The 16933-nt window shown below is 39.7% G+C and overlaps 5 protein-coding genes across 5 annotated transcripts; 4 read left to right on the top strand and 1 right to left on the bottom strand.

Annotated features, from left to right (window-relative positions):
• Window positions 1–354: 354 nt before the first annotated feature.
• On the top strand, window positions 355–4264 carry c15h3orf52 (chromosome 15 C3orf52 homolog). The gene is made up of 7 exons (XM_084018880.1): window positions 355–714; window positions 936–1013; window positions 1154–1240; window positions 1481–1613; window positions 1729–1889; window positions 2501–2571; window positions 2669–4264. The coding sequence occupies exons 1-7, from the start codon at window positions 646–648 to the stop codon at window positions 2862–2864; spliced, it is 795 nt and encodes a 264-aa protein (XP_083875006.1). The 5' UTR covers window positions 355–645; the 3' UTR covers window positions 2865–4264.
• A 2229-nt stretch (window positions 4265–6493) lies between these two features.
• guca1c (guanylate cyclase activator 1C) lies at window positions 6494–8162 on the top strand (the record flags this gene model as incomplete). Its single annotated transcript, XM_084019605.1, has 4 exons — window positions 6494–6752; window positions 7076–7225; window positions 7776–7863; window positions 8029–8162. The coding sequence occupies exons 1-4, from the start codon at window positions 6558–6560 to the stop codon at window positions 8160–8162; spliced, it is 567 nt and encodes a 188-aa protein (XP_083875731.1). The 5' UTR covers window positions 6494–6557.
• A 1219-nt stretch (window positions 8163–9381) lies between these two features.
• thrsp (thyroid hormone responsive) lies at window positions 9382–9890 on the top strand. Its single transcript, XM_084019619.1, has one exon. The coding sequence runs from the start codon at window positions 9469–9471 to the stop codon at window positions 9886–9888; it is 420 nt and encodes a 139-aa protein (XP_083875745.1). The 5' UTR covers window positions 9382–9468; the 3' UTR covers window positions 9889–9890.
• A 309-nt stretch (window positions 9891–10199) lies between these two features.
• Window positions 10200–11971, bottom strand: ndufc2 (NADH:ubiquinone oxidoreductase subunit C2). The gene is made up of 3 exons (XM_084019620.1): window positions 11728–11971; window positions 10941–11084; window positions 10200–10395 (listed from the first exon to the last, which is right to left on the bottom strand). Exons 1-3 carry the CDS (start codon window positions 11864–11866, stop codon window positions 10346–10348), a joined length of 333 nt encoding a protein of 110 aa, XP_083875746.1. The 5' UTR covers window positions 11867–11971; the 3' UTR covers window positions 10200–10345.
• A 386-nt stretch (window positions 11972–12357) lies between these two features.
• On the top strand, window positions 12358–16038 carry rab30 (RAB30, member RAS oncogene family). Its single transcript, XM_084020425.1, has 5 exons — window positions 12358–12500; window positions 13414–13512; window positions 13611–13694; window positions 13780–13963; window positions 14319–16038. The coding sequence occupies exons 2-5, from the start codon at window positions 13420–13422 to the stop codon at window positions 14567–14569; spliced, it is 612 nt and encodes a 203-aa protein (XP_083876551.1). The 5' UTR covers window positions 12358–12500; window positions 13414–13419; the 3' UTR covers window positions 14570–16038.
• Window positions 16039–16933: the final 895 nt, after the last annotated feature.

The following is a 16933-nucleotide window of genomic DNA, read 5'->3' as shown; positions in this document are numbered from 1 at the left end:
ATAAACAAATAGGCTACAGCAAGAAAACAGGCGCCAACAGGCATTTTGACGCATCATATGAAGACAATCATTTGGTTAAGGCAACAGTAGTAAAATCCTGGAGGCTTTTACCCGAGGGGAGGGGGGGGGGTCACGTGTGTTTACTTCAAATACCTACACATATACGTGTATTCGTTATAATTAAAAAAGACTGCATAGCTTAAGAGTTAAGTGGTTGTATATCACAGTACGGTGCTTACATTCCACGGAACACCGGCGATGTGTCGGGTCATAACACTGTGTGAACGTTTCCTCCCACCCGTTCCCATTCCTTTCCTCGATGACGCCTTCCTACGTCAGCTGTAGCGAAACTTGAAGGAACTCACCTGGCTGGCTTGGGAAGGACGATCAGTGGAAGAGGCACCGGATGTCCTCGACTGGAAGAAAGAAGGAATCAAAGAACTCCTCCTCGAGCTGTCAGGTCGAACAATGTGAGCTCGCGACTCCTTTTTTTAAAATTCAACCGGATGGGATGTTTACGGCCAAGCGGACACTGCGGTATCAACATTAAAAGTTGATAATAGTAGCCACTTCCGGGTTGGGACTTCAGCCAGGCGTACAATAAATTCCTCCCATTTTCGCACTGGGAGTTGGAAGCAAACCAGCATGGACATTCAGCTGGCGACCTTCAGAACGAATGGGAATGATGGAGCAGGATATATTTCTAATGAACGGGTAGGTTTATAATGGGCTCCATAATGACACACAAAATTGTGATTAATAATTAAAAATGTCCATATACTGTATCATTACTACTTTTTTTTGTTTGTAACTAACTTAATGTAAATCATCTTTAGCTGTTCTGTGTTACCTCTTCCTCATCATGTTGCACAATAAATCTCGTTGTGGTGTTTAGCATTTCATAGGAGTATTTCGCAATATGTGGCTTCTCCCAGGTGACGGCAGGTAATGGAGATGGTGTGGCCTACAGGATCCCTGATGCAATAGAAGGTGAAGGGTTGCTTTCTGTGCAGGTGAGCTTCCATCAAAAGTTAGTTGAAGTCAGAATAACACATGCATTTTAGTCAATTTCTGTGGAAAATATGTTTTGGTGACAGCGAACATGTCCCGAGAAAGGGAGGAAAGTAACATGTCTGCTGTGTTTTTTTGTCAGAGTTCTGGTTGTAATGGGGAGGCGATGCCCTCTGGATATGCAGCAGACGCTCAAAGGGATCTGGGAAATGTATACACTCCTCAAGAGGTATAGATATAGATATTTTTTCATTTAAAAAATGGTTTGCTGTTCTTGGAAATGTCCTCCTACACTAGGAATAAAGGAAGTGTAACTTGTTATCGTGGGAAGACTCACCCATTTTCCCAGCCATTCCCCTCAAAACCAAAGCAGCTATAAATAACCTTCTGCAAGTATTCATGCTCCGTTTGTTTGTGTTATATCTATTGTACCAAACGTATTGAAAATCCATTTTCATTCTGCTTTTAGATGAGCTCTGTGTGCAGGGTAAAGAGAGAGCTGTGTGAGGTTGTCTTCCCGAGAATCAGACTGTGGATGATCATCGTCTTCATCTTTTTCCTCATCATTGCCGTGATTTTGATTTCGCTGACTGTGTGCTCACGTAAGGTTTCATGATGAGTGTGTTGCATATTGGGGAGTGTAAGATGAGGCTCCCCTTTTAAAATGTTGAGCTGTAATATGGTTTTAAGGCTTTCTCCAACTTTCTCTTTGAGCAGAGATCCACGAGGACGTGGATGAGAACTTTGACCGATCGTTGTTTAAAGTTCCTCAATACTTCAACGGGAGCTTCCAACTGCCATATCTGATGTTCGGAGAGGAACTTTTCACCCTTTCCTCCAATGAAAGCCAAGCACTCGCTGCTGACCTTCAAGAAAAGGTTTGTACCAATTCTGACCTGTATTTCTAATAATGTACTTAATACATGCATATTAATTGGATGTATTTACATACAGTGTAATGACGTGCACAGTAAGGCAATTAATTAATGGTAATGGTAAAAGTAAATATTTGTCTTATTGAAGCAAGATGAGGCTATATTATTTACAGTGTATAACCCATTCATAACAAGTAATATTAATGTGTTGTACATTAAATCATGCATTAGCAAAATATGATAAATAAGAAAAGTGAATACAACAAGATATTAAGGTGTATTTGCCTCCATTGCCAATTTGCTAAAACTTTTACCTCATCTGAGTTACTCCAGGTTTAACTTTGACTCTATAATCACATTTGCCACTATAGTTTTATTTGGTGAGCACTGCATAGCCGACTTCATCTATAGATGACGAGTGTATAGATGTTAAATCCATCATTTCCAAATGAAAACAGCTACTTAAATGAAGGCAGTAATGCCAACACAGCTTCACAAAACAAAAACCTGTTAAAATGTTTGTGAAAGCCTTCTAAAGTGAAAGTATGTTGGTATCGGCCAAACACATTTATTCTCATTGTTTGCTCCTGCATGTGTCAACCTGCTCCACTCAGCTCGTTGACCTCTACGGATCCTCCCCTGCTCTGGGGCGATACTTCTCCAAAGCTGAGATATATGCGTTCAGGTAAAAACGCTTTACACTCTACTACATGATTCCTTTTGTCGTTTGTACATTTTAAACAGGGAAACATGCGTGAACTTTGGTTTTACTCTCCCCACAGGAACGGGTCGGTCATCGCCGACTACCAGCTGACATTTGTCATGCCTGAACAGCAGCAGGATCAGCTGAGAAACCTAACTCTGAGCAGGGAGATGGTGTACAACGTGTTCAGACAGTTTTTATACGACCAGGAGCCAGATGAGTCAGGCCAGATGTACATTGATCCGGTTTCCCTAAACATGATTTTAAGCCACTAGGAACAAATGCTCAAAAAACAGACTTGATTTCTTTGTCATTTAAGTGAGACGGTCAACAAACACTTCCTACAGTTACGTTACTGTAGGTGGTTTGTGTCAGACTTGTGTGATTTTCCCACAAGTCAAAATGTTGCATTACGATGCATCTTTACCACAAGAACCCACAGTCATGCAAACCCATTGTGGCTGTAGGTCACATGGTTAATCTCACTGTGTATTCTGTTTATTTGGCTTTTAAGACCATTCTTAATGCAGTCAACAGAGCATGACCTCTCAGGACTTACAATGGACATCCACTGTCAAACTTAGTGGTATTGCACTATTTTTGAATTACTGTGCCTTGTTTAACTGCAAGTTTGATTGTAAATAAGTTGGTATAAATGTCAGTGCTGTAATTATTTATATTCATTCTGTGATTTCAGGTATGATCTTTTTTACAAGCCCAAGTGTTTTTTTAATAGACATATATGTGTTTATATGTGTGCCATTATTTTCCGTCCCAGGGCAGGATTTGCAAACCAAAACTGTGGAATAATTTTGCATATAGAGTGTCAAACACTAAGGAGAACTGTACATGGGAGATTTGCCTGCTCGTTTTGAAAGTGAAGCCTATGCATTCCCACATTTACATTTACATTTACATTCAGGGCATTTAGCAGGCGCTTTTGTCCAAAGCGACTTACAATAAGTACATTTGTCAAAAGAAAGAAACCACAACATATCATTAGATCCTCGTCTGAGTAAAGTAGTAGCTGTTCAGCAAACATACCTTAAGAACAACAGTGCTGTGATCAACGTGCTATAACTATGAAGCGATGAATTCTACATACAAAGAATGAACTGTATGTTTAAATCTACTTAACAGTAGAGGGAGTGCATGTCAAGCATGTAACTGAACAGTTGCTATGTCCTTTGTTTGGTTTGTCTCTCTCTGGCTTTCTCTGTTTGGAGCAGGCGAGTGACTATTTGCACTGATGTTTTCCTCTTGAGTTGTGTTCATAGCAGGCTGTTTAATAGCACTGATATCACATGTAGAGCTGTGTGTTAGTGAGGTTGAGGTTACAGACTGTTTTCCTGGCATGTCAACATGTCTATCCTCTAATAAGACTTCAGCCGTCATTAATGTTTGTGCCAAAGTGTCTCTGGTCACAAACAGCTATTCTTCGCATGCAGCAGATGGTTATTAATTCGTCGTCCCTTCAGCTGGTTGTTCATCATGAAAGAGTTCAAGCTGGAGCCAAATAAGACACGGATTGCAATTAATTGTTTTTCCAAATTCACTTTTTATGGTAAGAACTCAGAGAGAAGTTGATAATGGTTTGATTAAAAAATTATCCATGTATGATAAAATATATAAGCCCTGTAATTTTTTTAAATAAATATATTTTTTACAGATACAACATTTGTCACAGCGGAAGCTGCAGTTATTGTGAAGCATTCAGTCATTAGTTTACATCAGTCATTCGGTTACTGTGTAACTTCAGAGTCAGAGATTGGGGTTTTTCTAGTTATACATTATCATTCAGAGTTGTGCATATAAAAAACATTTGACCCCACACACAACCAGCGGTGTTTTATTGAGGATCATCGTACTGTATTTAAAAATAGAAAATACTGTGCATTTTCCCCTAGACCACCTTTTTCTGAGGGGGAAGTATATATTTTCACGTGCTGTTCTCAGACTTGTTGCATGAGAGTCACATGCTGTTCAAAACTTTCAAAGGTTCAAGTTTAAACAGCAGTGCATCGGTGGAATCTGAGAGATTTCGACAGCTTATTACTGTACATAAATCCAAAAATCAGTCCACCTGCTTTTGGAAATACTCAAATATTGCAAAAGTTTGAATAAACAAGAATAAACCTGCACATTTCTGATTAGACTAGATTTATTGATTTCAACTGGACAGCTTTTTACCATATTCAAGGTTTGGGTTTCTGCATACGTCTCCGTTCTGCTAAAGTTAACATAGTGAGGGATCGTGTGCTGTGACACAGGGCAGCAGCATGTATCCTGGTATACCTTGTAGGCTAATATATACTGGCTGCCTGGGCTGCCTGTGTTCACTGGTGGCCCATCTCCACAATGCTATTTAGAGAATTGTTAATCCTCTAAAGCCAGATTTACTATAATAAGCCATCTGAGCCTCGATAACCTGGTTGGCTTAAACACCACAGCTCTCTATCTTTTATCATGCCCATAATCCTCTGAAATTGGTTATGCAGAGCCACTAGGAGGGTCATAGGTCACCGGCGCTGGTTAAACATGTATTTATCCATTTTGGAAATGTGTGTATGTCAGTGCATCTTTTTTATCTTAAAAATAAAAAAGAATGCTGATTTTCATCATAAGGCTTGAGTTAATATTATTAGACTATTATGTCTTGTATTTCAATAAATTATTTAATAACCTTCATCTTAACCATATCTTATTTTAGGGTCAGTGACAAATAAAAAAACAGCCTTCCTGCATGTTGATATCACACTGAAGATGTTTGAGTTATTTTGAGCTAACTGGTGCTGGAAGGGCATGGAAATGGTTTAATTATTTACAAAATGTGTGAGGCAGGGCAAGTCAATATAGAATATTTCATGTCAATGTATCAAAGTGCATACAGCACTAAATTACATTATAATAAGTCAAATACCACAGCAATAGCCATGCTGACAACCACCTATCCTGCCAAAACACACACCATCCCAGACAGACAGACAGACACACACACACACACACACACACACACACACACACACACACACACACACACACACACACACACACACACATGACTGCACACACACAGACACACATGTGACTGCACACACGCCAGCTCTGGATGACCTGAGAGGTCTGACTGAAGAGTAGATGTTATGGCATGAGTATCAGCAGCAGCCTTTTCATTATTATTAAGCATTATTGAGCCATCAGAATTATAACATTATTGCTTTTTTACATTTTTATGTAGCTTTTGTTGCATTTGTATCTTTTTAAAACTCTTTAAAAAAACAGGTAAAAAAAAAAGTGCCTCTAATGCACATAACACATGATTTAAAATTCTGAATGATTTTTGAGAAAAAATACACACATGCGTATAGATGTGTTGTTTTATTTAACCATACCCATACATAACGTATGTTAATTTTTTTTTATAATAAATTATGATACATTCATGTCATATTTCAGGAGAGGCTTAATGTGTGTTCGGTAGCTCAGAAATATCCCCTAGTCTGTTCGTCTTTGTAAAGAGGATCATTCGGTTCCAAGAGAAATTCTCTCGAGGATTCCCAGAGGTGTGTGGGCTTACAGCTATATGGGCAAGTTTAGATGAATGCATGCATTAAGATGTGACTATGCAGGTGGAAACAGAAAAGATCAATCCTTTATTCAATTAAGAGCATCTTTTGTTGCACATGAGTGTAGTTATTAGGATCCCACCTCCCTGAATAGTGGTCACCAAGCACCGCTCAGTCATAACGGATGCAATGCCCTCAGTTTCTTGGAAGAAGTCTGCAGTTATCCTATTAAAGGGTTATCTCTTCTTTTGGCTGTGCCAAGTCTTAAAGCTTAAGGTGGTCGTTGCATGCAATTTCAGCCAGACCTCAGTGCTGCAGTGCTCTGTACTTAACACTGTTCCCTCTCGACTCAACCTCTCCACCGGCTCTCTGCAGGAACCTGGACACATCTCTGCAGGAATAATGGGGGGACAAAACTCCACCATGGATGATATCTTGGAAGAGGACATGCATCATTGGTACACCAAATTCATGAGGGAATCGCCTTCAGGACTCATAACGCTGTTTGAGCTCAAGACCATGCTTGAAATGACCGGTATGACAGAAGAGGCCAGCAGCTATGTGGACCAGGTCTTCCTCACATTTGACATGGATGGGGTAAGAAAACACCAAAATGAGAGTCTTCCTGTATAATTTCAAATAGTTTGACATGAACAGCATTTTAAATGGTCTTTGGATTAATTGAGGTTGAACCTTTCTCTACTTGGTGAGCCCTCTGTCTGTAATATGTAACAGTATCTGCTATAATTTCCCCAGAATTACATTACGCAAGGGTTTACATTGGCGTAGAATGATAATGTTAAATTATACAATTTTTATTTTGACGATCTTTATCGAAATGATACCTTTTGATTGTTACTATATAAGCAAATAGATTCCTAGTCCTCCCCTTACTGTGTCTTTAATGTGCCCTTTTGCAGGACGGCTATATGGACTTTGTGGAATACATTGCAGCAATAAGTTTATTACTGAAAGGAGAAGTTAACCAGAAACTAAAGTGGTACTTCAAGCTCTTTGATCAAGATGGAAATGGGAAAATCGACAAGGATGAAATGGAGACTATATTCAAGGTGCAGTATATTTTCTTTGAAACAGATTTAAGGAACTGAGCCGCTCATAGTTCCCTGAATATAATGCTTAGAAGCTCTACTCTGAAAGATGGGCCCTGAACTAGACATTCAGCCCTGAACAGCCCATAATCCAGTGGGCTTCTTATCCATGCCCAAGTCTAAATGTGTCCATGCCTTTAACCTAATTCACTCACTAAAGCATATACAGTCGAGTAATCACAGACTTCAATACAACTTTTCACCATTATATCAATACTATATCAATAATAGCACTTATTTCCCCAGTCAAGTCAGTTCATAACGTTGGAATGCACTTTAATGTGCATGTGGTTCAGGTTGCTATAAAAGTCATATAGTTGTAGTAGTTGGTGTTTTAGAATCAGTAATAGAATCCAAATACTGTTGTAATTTTAAACTATTTAGTTTAACATATTACTCACTTATTAAGTATATTCAGCAGTCCTTTGAGGAAAGGCACAGTGCTTTATTTCAATTATAGACCTTTACAAGTGTCCATTTAAATAACAATTGGTGTAAACTCCTCTATCAGGCTATTCAAGATATCACCAGAAGTTACGAAGTGCCTCCCGAAGAAATTGTAACTCTCATATATGAGAAGATCGATGTCAACAGAGAAGGTAAGGACTATTTTTATTGTCAAGCCAAGACTGATGTAATGATTATTAATAAGTGATTAGTACTCCAAATAACAACTGTGTTCATGGTTAGAAAAACCTGGTTGAAAACCCCTTATGTTTGAAATGCATTGATGGTATTTTCATCTTTTCTACTTGCCTTCTCAGGTGAGCTGACACTGGAGGAGTTCATCAGCGGAGCCAAAGATCATCCCGACATCATGGATATGCTCACCAAGATGATGGATCTCACCAACGTCCTGGAAATCATTATTAGAGGCCAGAAGAAAGATGGGAACTGAAGGGCTGATCAACAAGCTCTAATGGTGATGGACAATGGAGATCGTTTTTTGGAGGATTTTCAGAATGCAGCAGTGTGGAGGAAAAAGTGCATGTGCTTGATTGGTGAGGAGACAATTCTCATCTCAAAGTGCACAGATTGAACTTACCGAGCAGTCCCACACAGATACGATCTGTCGCTCTGCTTGTGCTCTCACATTTCTGACACAGTGGCCCTTCAGTGTTTGTAAAGTTTGAGAACATTTTAACAGGGGATGTGTTTGGAGAGTCTCAGTGAAAGGAGGTCCATCTCGGAGTAGATGGTGCAAAGCAAGGTGTATACGTCACCTTGACTTATTTTATTGTGAATTTATTGAGCTGGAAATATTGTATGGGAATCTTGGTTAAAGAACTGTTATGCACAAGAAGGCGAAAACTCTTTCTTATAAAACTTCAGCATTTCACTGTTCACATGGTAAAAACTGTGTGTTCAAATCTAAAACACTCAATGAGATTCTTTGTTTTCCGTTGTTGCTCATGAAAACTACACTATTGCTTGTATACAAACTGGATGTTATTTGAATGTATTGATTGAATGTAAATGTGTACCTGAAATTCACTTATTTGCTTTATTTTGCAATAATCAAGGCTATAATGTTGCCTTAAAAAAATCAACATTGTTTTGTAAAATGTTTTTTTTTTTTAAATAAACGCACCCAGATACAGAGTTAAACTCACATATTCCAAGGAGCTTCTTCATTGAGGTTTTATAGCTGAGTCGACATTTTATGATCCAAAAAGAGGGAGAGCATGATGCTAAAATTTACATTTTAAGATTAATCATCCAAGTTCTCATATTATGTGCAGAAAACAGAAGACTTAGGAGTTCAAACCTTTAAGATGACCTGCAAATAAACCTTGGTTTAACACTAGTTATTTCTGCTGGGGTAAAATTTGTCATCTCTCATCTTTTTTTAACTTTAATTAATACATACAAACCCTTTATTGCTTTATACTGAGGGCATTCAAGCATAGTGGTGTGCACGGTTAATGATTTGACAGAGGGACATGTGGTGCACGCTGGTCAGACATTGTTATGACCCTGGAGAAATTTCACATTGTGTAAAACAAATAAAGATAAGAGTTTGACTCCACAAAGCACTCAAACCGTCCCTAAATATATCGGCTGATGTAATTACATAACCGCACACCCCACCTGGTTTCATCATATAAATTGCCCGTATCTGCTCTCGTAGCGTTGCACTGCACATTGCTTCCTACTGTCAGCCACCACAGCACAGGAACAGTCGTCCACATCCAACTGGAACCATGCAGTCTGCCGAAGCCAAATTCAACAAAAACAACCTGCTCTTGGCTCTGAGGCGATACGGCTCAGCTATCAGTAACATGGAGCAGACCATCCTCATGCCGAGCCTTCTCCGAGATGTGCCTGCTGATGAGCTGTGGGACTGTGAAGCAGCAGAGGGGTCCTGCGTAGACCTGTACAGCGGCTATCTGATGCTCAAGGCCATAAGAAACACCGTGGAGTCCAGCCTGGTCCTCCTGGATGACCACAAGGTCAAAGCCAACACAGCACTCAACAAGACCCTGGAGCCTCTCTTGGACACAGATCCTGAAGCGCTCCTCCACTTCCACCTGAGAGGTCTGTTTTCTGTGATGAGTGACCTCACCAAGAAGTCTCAGAGCCTCACTGTGAAATATATGGACATCATTGGAGTTGCAAATTAAAACAACGTGCAAGATATGTGGACACCAACCCAACAGAAATCTGTTTGTCAAAGTGCTGTATATGTAACAAAGTCACTTGAACATGTCAAATGACCTCATGCTTTAACTTAATGTAAAAGGAACAAACGTGCATTTTCAATACTGATCAATTATATCTCTTCATAACTGGAATATATGGTTTGAAGATATGGCTAAGTGTCGCCTGATTAAATGATCATGAAACAACAGCGGTATTCTCTTCTTGATATATGTTGAAATGCACTCATGAACTCACGCTTTTGACTCATTAGGAACATTTCTGCCAGAAAATGTTGAATTCAGGTATTTTTTATTTACATAACTATATTTCACACAATGAAATGATCGAAAGGTATCACAAAAAGACCATCCAGGACAGCTGCTAGTCTGCAGGTGTTTTCTCTCTCCCTCCTCGTCCCATCTCACCAGCCAACAACACTTAACGCACAGGATGGAAGGGCTCGACGATCTCTGCAAAGGTCTTTTTTTCTGGTGAGATACAAAATAAAACAGGGAGAAACCATTTAATTACACACATACATGGCTTCAAACACTGCATAAATATGGCATAAACTACACAGCTCGGGGCTTTATACCCAAGGAGGAGGAGTTAAAGGAAACACTGCCTCCAATGCTGTATCCACTTGTCTTTATACAACAATCATGCCACCAAATTTTCATCAAAAACAATTAAGTGATGTTCAATAGCATTTGCTTTACGGCACAGACAGGTGGATGATGTGGGATAAAATCAGTGTCCCTACTCAGATTTGAATAATTATTAAATATTAAGAAACATGCTGGAACATGTATTAAACATTAGTAACTATGTTTTTGGTTCCTGTCTGTGAACATTCTCAGCCATCCGGGTCATGGTAATCTTTAAATGCTTTATTGTAGGCAACTGGACGTTTCCCCTCTCATCCAAGAGGCTTCTTCGGTTTTAACTAACTAGTGGGGAGTTTAGGTATAGGAGTGTATCGTTGGGGTTTTTTTTTTTTTGTCTTCTATTAAAGCACTGAAAATTGACTTACCCTTTGCTGCAAATTCCTCTGGGTGGAGTTTGATATACTCGTTCATATCTCGATCAAGTTTGGCGAAGGTGTAATTTTCATATTTTGTAAGATGGTAGCCGATGAACCAACCAACGGTTGCCAATAGGAACTGTCGGTGCACACCTAAAGAATGGAAAAAGGAAAGATGACGAAGACATATCATCACAGTACTATTATATGAACTTTGCCATGAAAGAATAAATACAAGATTTCATTTTGTGAACTTAAAGGGACCTCAGACTTGCATTGTATACTCAAAATAACAAGGAACAAATCACCTGGTACTGAAATTGATTAAAGTGCCAAACTATAATATAGAAAGAAACAAAGCATAAATAGAGTGTATGAGATTTAATATACAGTTTATCTCTAAAGGCTCTGTAATTTGATCACCATAAAAATGGTTTTTTTTGCGGTTTTGATGTGAATATTTTGTTTACTAAAGCTGATAAGATGAATGCTGACATTACTTAGACTTGTTTATGTCTGTCTAACGTTACAGTATATGAACTACTTAATAGTTAACATTGGCTTGTGATTAATAAGCAGGTAATTCGTTATCTAAGCTAAATGGAGACGTTTGAAATCAAGAGGAAATAAATGGAGGCAACCACACACGTTCACCTGTAAAAACATGTTACTGCTCTGTAATGACATGTTGACTCTTTGCACCGGTTTTTATGCTTTTTGATTAGCTGGGAGTGAGAAGAAAGTGCGCCTCCGTAGACAAGTTTGGGTCTGAAAGACAGCTAACAAACATGCTAACCTGATTTCATCGGCGGCCTGTGTTTAATGGCATTATGGAGCATCGCGGAGCACCAGCCTACCCCGGCCAGCCACACCGAGTTCCTGTTAGCGATGGCGGGAGGAGGAAGAGACTTCCCCTGGTCTGGTACGAACCCCATGGCGAGAAATTCTCCCGTCTATCCACAAATTGAAGCGACCTCCCCGCTGCCTGCGTTTACTTCTCGGCTATCACCTCTCGTAGGAAGTCAAGGACATGGTGTGCAACCGAATGAAAACGTCCGGGCGCAGCAGAGACCAAACGCTTCGGTTCCGCCTCCTCTGTTTCCTAGCAACCAACGCCGGACACAACTTTACGTTTCGCAGCGAGGTGATTACTCGTCGATAACATTACATTAATTACATTGTATTATAACATGACGTACACAAAACAATTTCAACGTGTGTAAATGTGCATTAAACGAGGCTAGCTGTAAACACCTGTTAATGTATGGAAGCAAATAAGAGACAACATTATTGGAATTTTAACTGCCAATGGATAGTTAATATTAAAATAAAACACCATTGAATTCATAGCGTTGCTGGGTTACTTTGCATATGAGCTGATGACATCATCGAGTGCAGTCCTCCTCCTCCTCCTCCTCCTCCCTATCGCAGACAGGCTGCTGCTGCTGCTGAGGAGGAGACATAGCCAGAGGAATTATGCTGCTCTGCCCAGCAGTGGCTTTGCCTGTTTGATGAGGTGACCTATGCATTCCTAGCGGTTTTAATTTCGGGGATATCCCCGTGTTTTTGGTAAGTGCAACCCGTTTTCCGGGCTGGATCCGCGGGGCCGGGCTCGATTGTCTCTCTTGCATCTGCAGACAGCACAGAAAATGGCTCGGTAGCTGCTAGTTGCTACTGTTGCTAGCTTCGCCCTAAATGGCAACTCAACTCTCAGACTAGTAAATGAAGCTGGTGATGTAACGTTCAAACGCGGATTAACGTCCGTGCAGAAACGCCAGAGCGTGACTCGACTTTACAAAAAAAAAACGAGATGGAAAAAGGGCGAAGAAGGAAATGCGACACAGGGAACGATTGATATGCAAAGCGATCTGGACCGTTAAAGATGGTTCGTCGTTGGCATTTTAGTGATGCACGTCGTCTTGCAAAGCAACAGTTTGGTTTCTTTAAAATGAAATGTGTCGTTTTCACGCGGCTGAAGGCCCGACTCTCCGGTCTCCCACTGAAGTGCTGCACAGCGCCCGAAACCTGCGCCCGAAACCTGCGCCGAGCGCAAATTATTAGGAATTTTATGAGGCAATGTGCACTAAAATGGGAGGAAACTGCGGAGACGGAGAGAATAAAATAAAATGCAGGCCTGTTCTCTGATTTATACGAGGAGCCTGAGGAGGTGCAACTACAACATTAATAACCATTTTAGTAAACTGAGAATTTAGATTATTATTATTATGATATGAATTCAAACCTACATACTGAACCAAGACATATTTAACTCACAATTCCTCTGATTAGTGCAGATAAAAATGGGGTCAAATGTCAGACAGGCTCCTCCCGGGGGATGCTGGCACTTTACTCCAGTTTCCTCTGTTTTCACAGTCTTTTCGGAAACATCGTCGTTTCAACACCTAGAGACAAATGGGATCAGTGATTTAATGTTGCATTAATGCCTTTATTTATCACCCATTTCTTTTGTTCCTTTTCACAGTTTAGCATGAGCATGGAAGATTATGACTACCTGTTCAAAATAGTTCTGATAGGAAATGCCGGAGTTGGGAAGACATGTCTTGTCCGGCGCTTTACTCAGGTTCGTATGAGACTGAGCTTCTGAGTTTTGGAGTTATTGAATAACAGCGTATTGCAATATCAGGCTATATATATATATATGTGTGTTTTTCTTTTTAGGGCCTTTTCCCGCCTGGACAAGGGGCTACTATTGGGGTAGATTTCATGATTAAAACAGTGGAGATCAAAGGGGAGAAGGTCAAGGTACACGCAGTTTTAAATGATTTTTTTAAAAACAAATATTTAACATCGGTGTAAAGTTGTTTATTCCCTGTATTCTGTTTTCCAGCTGCAGATATGGGACACAGCTGGACAGGAGAGATTTCGCTCCATTACTCAGAGTTATTACCGTAGTGCCAACGCCCTCATTCTTACGTATGACATTACCTGTGAGGACTCCTTCCGGTGCCTTCCAGAGTGGCTGAGGGAGATTGAGCAGTATGCCAACAACCAGGTGGTGACTATATTAGTCGGTAAGAAGCGTGACTTTCTACTTCTGGGGCTCCTTTTGTCATCAGTTTGTGAATATGAGTATGTTTTATTGGAACTGCCACTGAAATTATGAGCATAAATTACTGCGCTGATATCAAAGCCAGTTTTCTTAACATACATTTTCACTTCTCAGAACAGAAAACATTTTTGTAAACACAGTCTTTGCTTACATCCCACACACACACACACACACACACACACACACACACACACACACACACACACACACACACACACACACACACACTTCCATCTGTCTCACATACACCCACCACTGTTCAGAGAGACAATCTGTGCTGTGATGTGACTCGTTATGTTGTGTTATGCGTCCTACAGGTAATAAAATAGATCTGGCAGAGAAGAGAGAGGTTCTCCGACAGAGGGCTGAAGACTTCGCCGAGGCTCAGAGCATGCTGTATCTGGAGACCTCGGCCAAAGAGTCCGACAACGTTGAGAAACTTTTCCTCGACCTGGCCTGCGAACTCATTCGCGATGCCAAGCAGAACAAGCTGGATAACAATGACACTGCCCCGATGCCCGGTGAGGGTAAAACCATCAGTTACTTGACCTGCTGCAACCTCAATTAGGGAGCGCTCAGACTAACTCAGTAGCCATTGACTGTAGAGGACAAATGGTCGAGCGCCAATGCCTCCGTCCCTCTAAAATGGCATAAAGCCACTTCTTAGTCCCGTCATTTCTAGTCCCATGCCTTTTTTTAAAGCTGTACAAGGGGGTTAGTCAATTTTAAGTTTGGCGTTCCAGGAACAAGCATTTTAGATGCTGCCAGTACGGAGACCAGTGTCCTCAATGCAACAGGAAGTAACGTACGTCTTCCTGATGCGTCCAGGAATCCAATAGGGCTCCATTTTGTCTTCTTCATGGTTTAATATCCAAATTTTCCTGTTTGGAGCTTAGGATCCATTTTCATGAAACAATCAACATTCACCAGCAGTATTACGTGAGTAAAAAGTTCTACAGGCATTCTGGGACAGATTCCACATAGCTGACAATATGTGTCATCATCATTGGAGGTTATCAGTAAATGGTAACGATATGTTTACATACCGTTTGTTTTTGATTAACAAGTCTGATCAAGTTGCAAAAAAAGTTTTGCAAATTTAGCCTAAAAGTCATCCCCACTAGTTTCTTTTGCTCTGAGAATTGCATACAATTTTATTAACTTTCATAATCAAATTTCTGAGTAGTTATTTGCACATATTTTTTATTTGTCATTACAAACTGTGAAATATTTCTCCCCAATAGAATATTTTTACTTGCTGCTAAAATGTTTTTTGTGTGTGTGTCAGATAACATAAACACTCATATAAATACTACATTGAAACAGTATTCTGTGACACCATTATTTTTTCAGTGTACTAAAAGTGCTTGCGAATAGTCTGTTGATATCGTGTGAAGCAGTTGGAAAGGCCTCAGACATTTTCAGTCATCAGTAGAGATTATAAACAGTTAAATCAGTTGATTTTTTTATTTGACTATCAGCTGTTTCTTTTATCCATAGAAGTGAATATTTCTGCCTTTGTTGTTGCTGCCTAGCCATGAAATTGTATCACTTCTTATTTGTTTGAAGGGGTATATTCATGTAGTTTCGTATATGACTTGTTGTGTACTTCATATGCTTTTATTGTGAAATGTCTTGATTGTCCAGCATGTTTTTGCCATAATTTGTAGCGTCTAACTTTATCTTTCATATATTTGCCATAACTGTAATGTACTGTATTGCACAATGCCATATACTGCACACTTATTATTTTTGTTGTAACATGTTGTCCTTTGTTGTACAGACTTGTAGTACATCTTGGCACTTTGCTTTTATACGTTTTATTTTCTGTAATCCCTTTGTACAACTGGCGAGCATTTTGTTTTGCCTTTTAACTTAGATTTAACAGCAGTGACTTATTGTTACTCCCTTGCATTTTCTTGTCAACACATGGGAAATACAAAGGAAAACACTATTGGGATGATGTGCTTATTTTCCTTTATGTGTACAAAATAATCCCTAAAAATACTGTGTATAACAATAAATAATTACACTAAATGTCGTGTAATTGTCATTGTTTATAGCCGATCGTTACGACTACGCTGCCCTTTCGCGTTAATAACTCGTAACTGAAGCTGTGTATATTGATTTTTTTGTTGTTTTATTTTGAAATGGTTTACCGGAAACGTAAGTACTATCTGCATCAACGCGAACTTGACACATTTAATGTGACAGTTCCTCGTTGTCACCACTAGAGGGCGTGATTTTCAAATGCAAAGATCAACATCCAGCGTCAGTCTAACTGACGAACTGCTAATGCTGGAAAGCTATATAGACAGTCTTCAGGTTAAACTACTCACGCTAGCACGTTTATCGCTATTTTAAACTTTAGTAGGATTAATACAGTTACCAATACTGATAAGAGATAAGATAAACTTCTGTTAGTCCTAGGGTAGACCAGGATATTAGTTAGCATGTTCGCACTTTCAGTTCGCCCGTCAAGAAGTCATTTTTAAATAAAATAAGGTATGTAATTAAATAACAAAAGCTTAGGATATGTTAACGCTTTGTTCTACGACATACCTTACGTAAATAAATATCCCTCTCATTAATTTTTAACGTTTTATGTGTCTTAAAGATGTGGTTGCTAACGAATGGCTAAAGGCCATCACGCCAACGAGTCCGCCCCGACAGCCTGTACAGTCATGGCCAAGACCGTGGTGTAGTTTGTTTACAGTCTAATATGAGGTTTTTATTACTGGCCTTTACACTTAAAATGAAACCCATACAAATATTAATACTGCAGTATTTAAAAAATACAGTCTGTTTGTGAGGGGAACCGGTGCAATGCTAATTTCCGGGAGTGGTTTACGTCTCCCTGCACCACTACTGCAGTTCACCACAGTGACCACCAGAGGGAGAGGGAAGCAAATCTGTATCATCATTCGCCACG

This window comes from Eutrigla gurnardus (assembly GCF_963514095.1).
Source record: "Eutrigla gurnardus genome assembly, chromosome: 10".
Classification (NCBI taxonomy): Eukaryota; Metazoa; Chordata; class Actinopteri; order Perciformes; family Triglidae; genus Eutrigla; species Eutrigla gurnardus.
Note: the sequence above shows the minus strand (reverse complement) of the source record. Positions and strands in the feature narration are given on the sequence as shown.

Bases quoted from the DNA above. Each gene is read 5' to 3' on its own strand.
- rab30 (XM_084020425.1), top strand. From the start codon at position 13,420: ATGAGCATGGAAGATTATGACTACCTGTTCAAAATAGTTCTGATAGGA. The intron at 13,513-13,610 runs GTTCGTATGAGA...TTTTCTTTTTAG, and splicing joins TTGTCCGGCGCTTTACTCAG to GGCCTTTTCCCGCCTGGACA. The intron at 13,964-14,318 runs GTAAGAAGCGTG...TGCGTCCTACAG, and splicing joins GGTGGTGACTATATTAGTCG to GTAATAAAATAGATCTGGCA.
- thrsp (XM_084019619.1), top strand. From the start codon at position 9,469: ATGCAGTCTGCCGAAGCCAAATTCAACAAAAACAACCTGCTCTTGGCT.
- ndufc2 (XM_084019620.1), bottom strand. From the start codon at position 11,866: ATGGGGTTCGTACCAGACCAGGGGAAGTCTCTTCCTCCTCCCGCCATC. The intron at 11,085-11,727 runs GTTAGCATGTTT...TCCATTCTTTAG, and splicing joins CAGGCCGCCGATGAAATCAG to GTGTGCACCGACAGTTCCTA. The intron at 10,396-10,940 runs GTAAGTCAATTT...GTATCTCACCAG, and splicing joins AGAGGAATTTGCAGCAAAGG to AAAAAAAGACCTTTGCAGAG.
- c15h3orf52 (XM_084018880.1), top strand. From the start codon at position 646: ATGGACATTCAGCTGGCGACCTTCAGAACGAATGGGAATGATGGAGCA. The intron at 715-935 runs GTAGGTTTATAA...GGCTTCTCCCAG, and splicing joins GATATATTTCTAATGAACGG to GTGACGGCAGGTAATGGAGA. The intron at 1,890-2,500 runs GTTTGTACCAAT...TGCTCCACTCAG, and splicing joins CTGCTGACCTTCAAGAAAAG to CTCGTTGACCTCTACGGATC.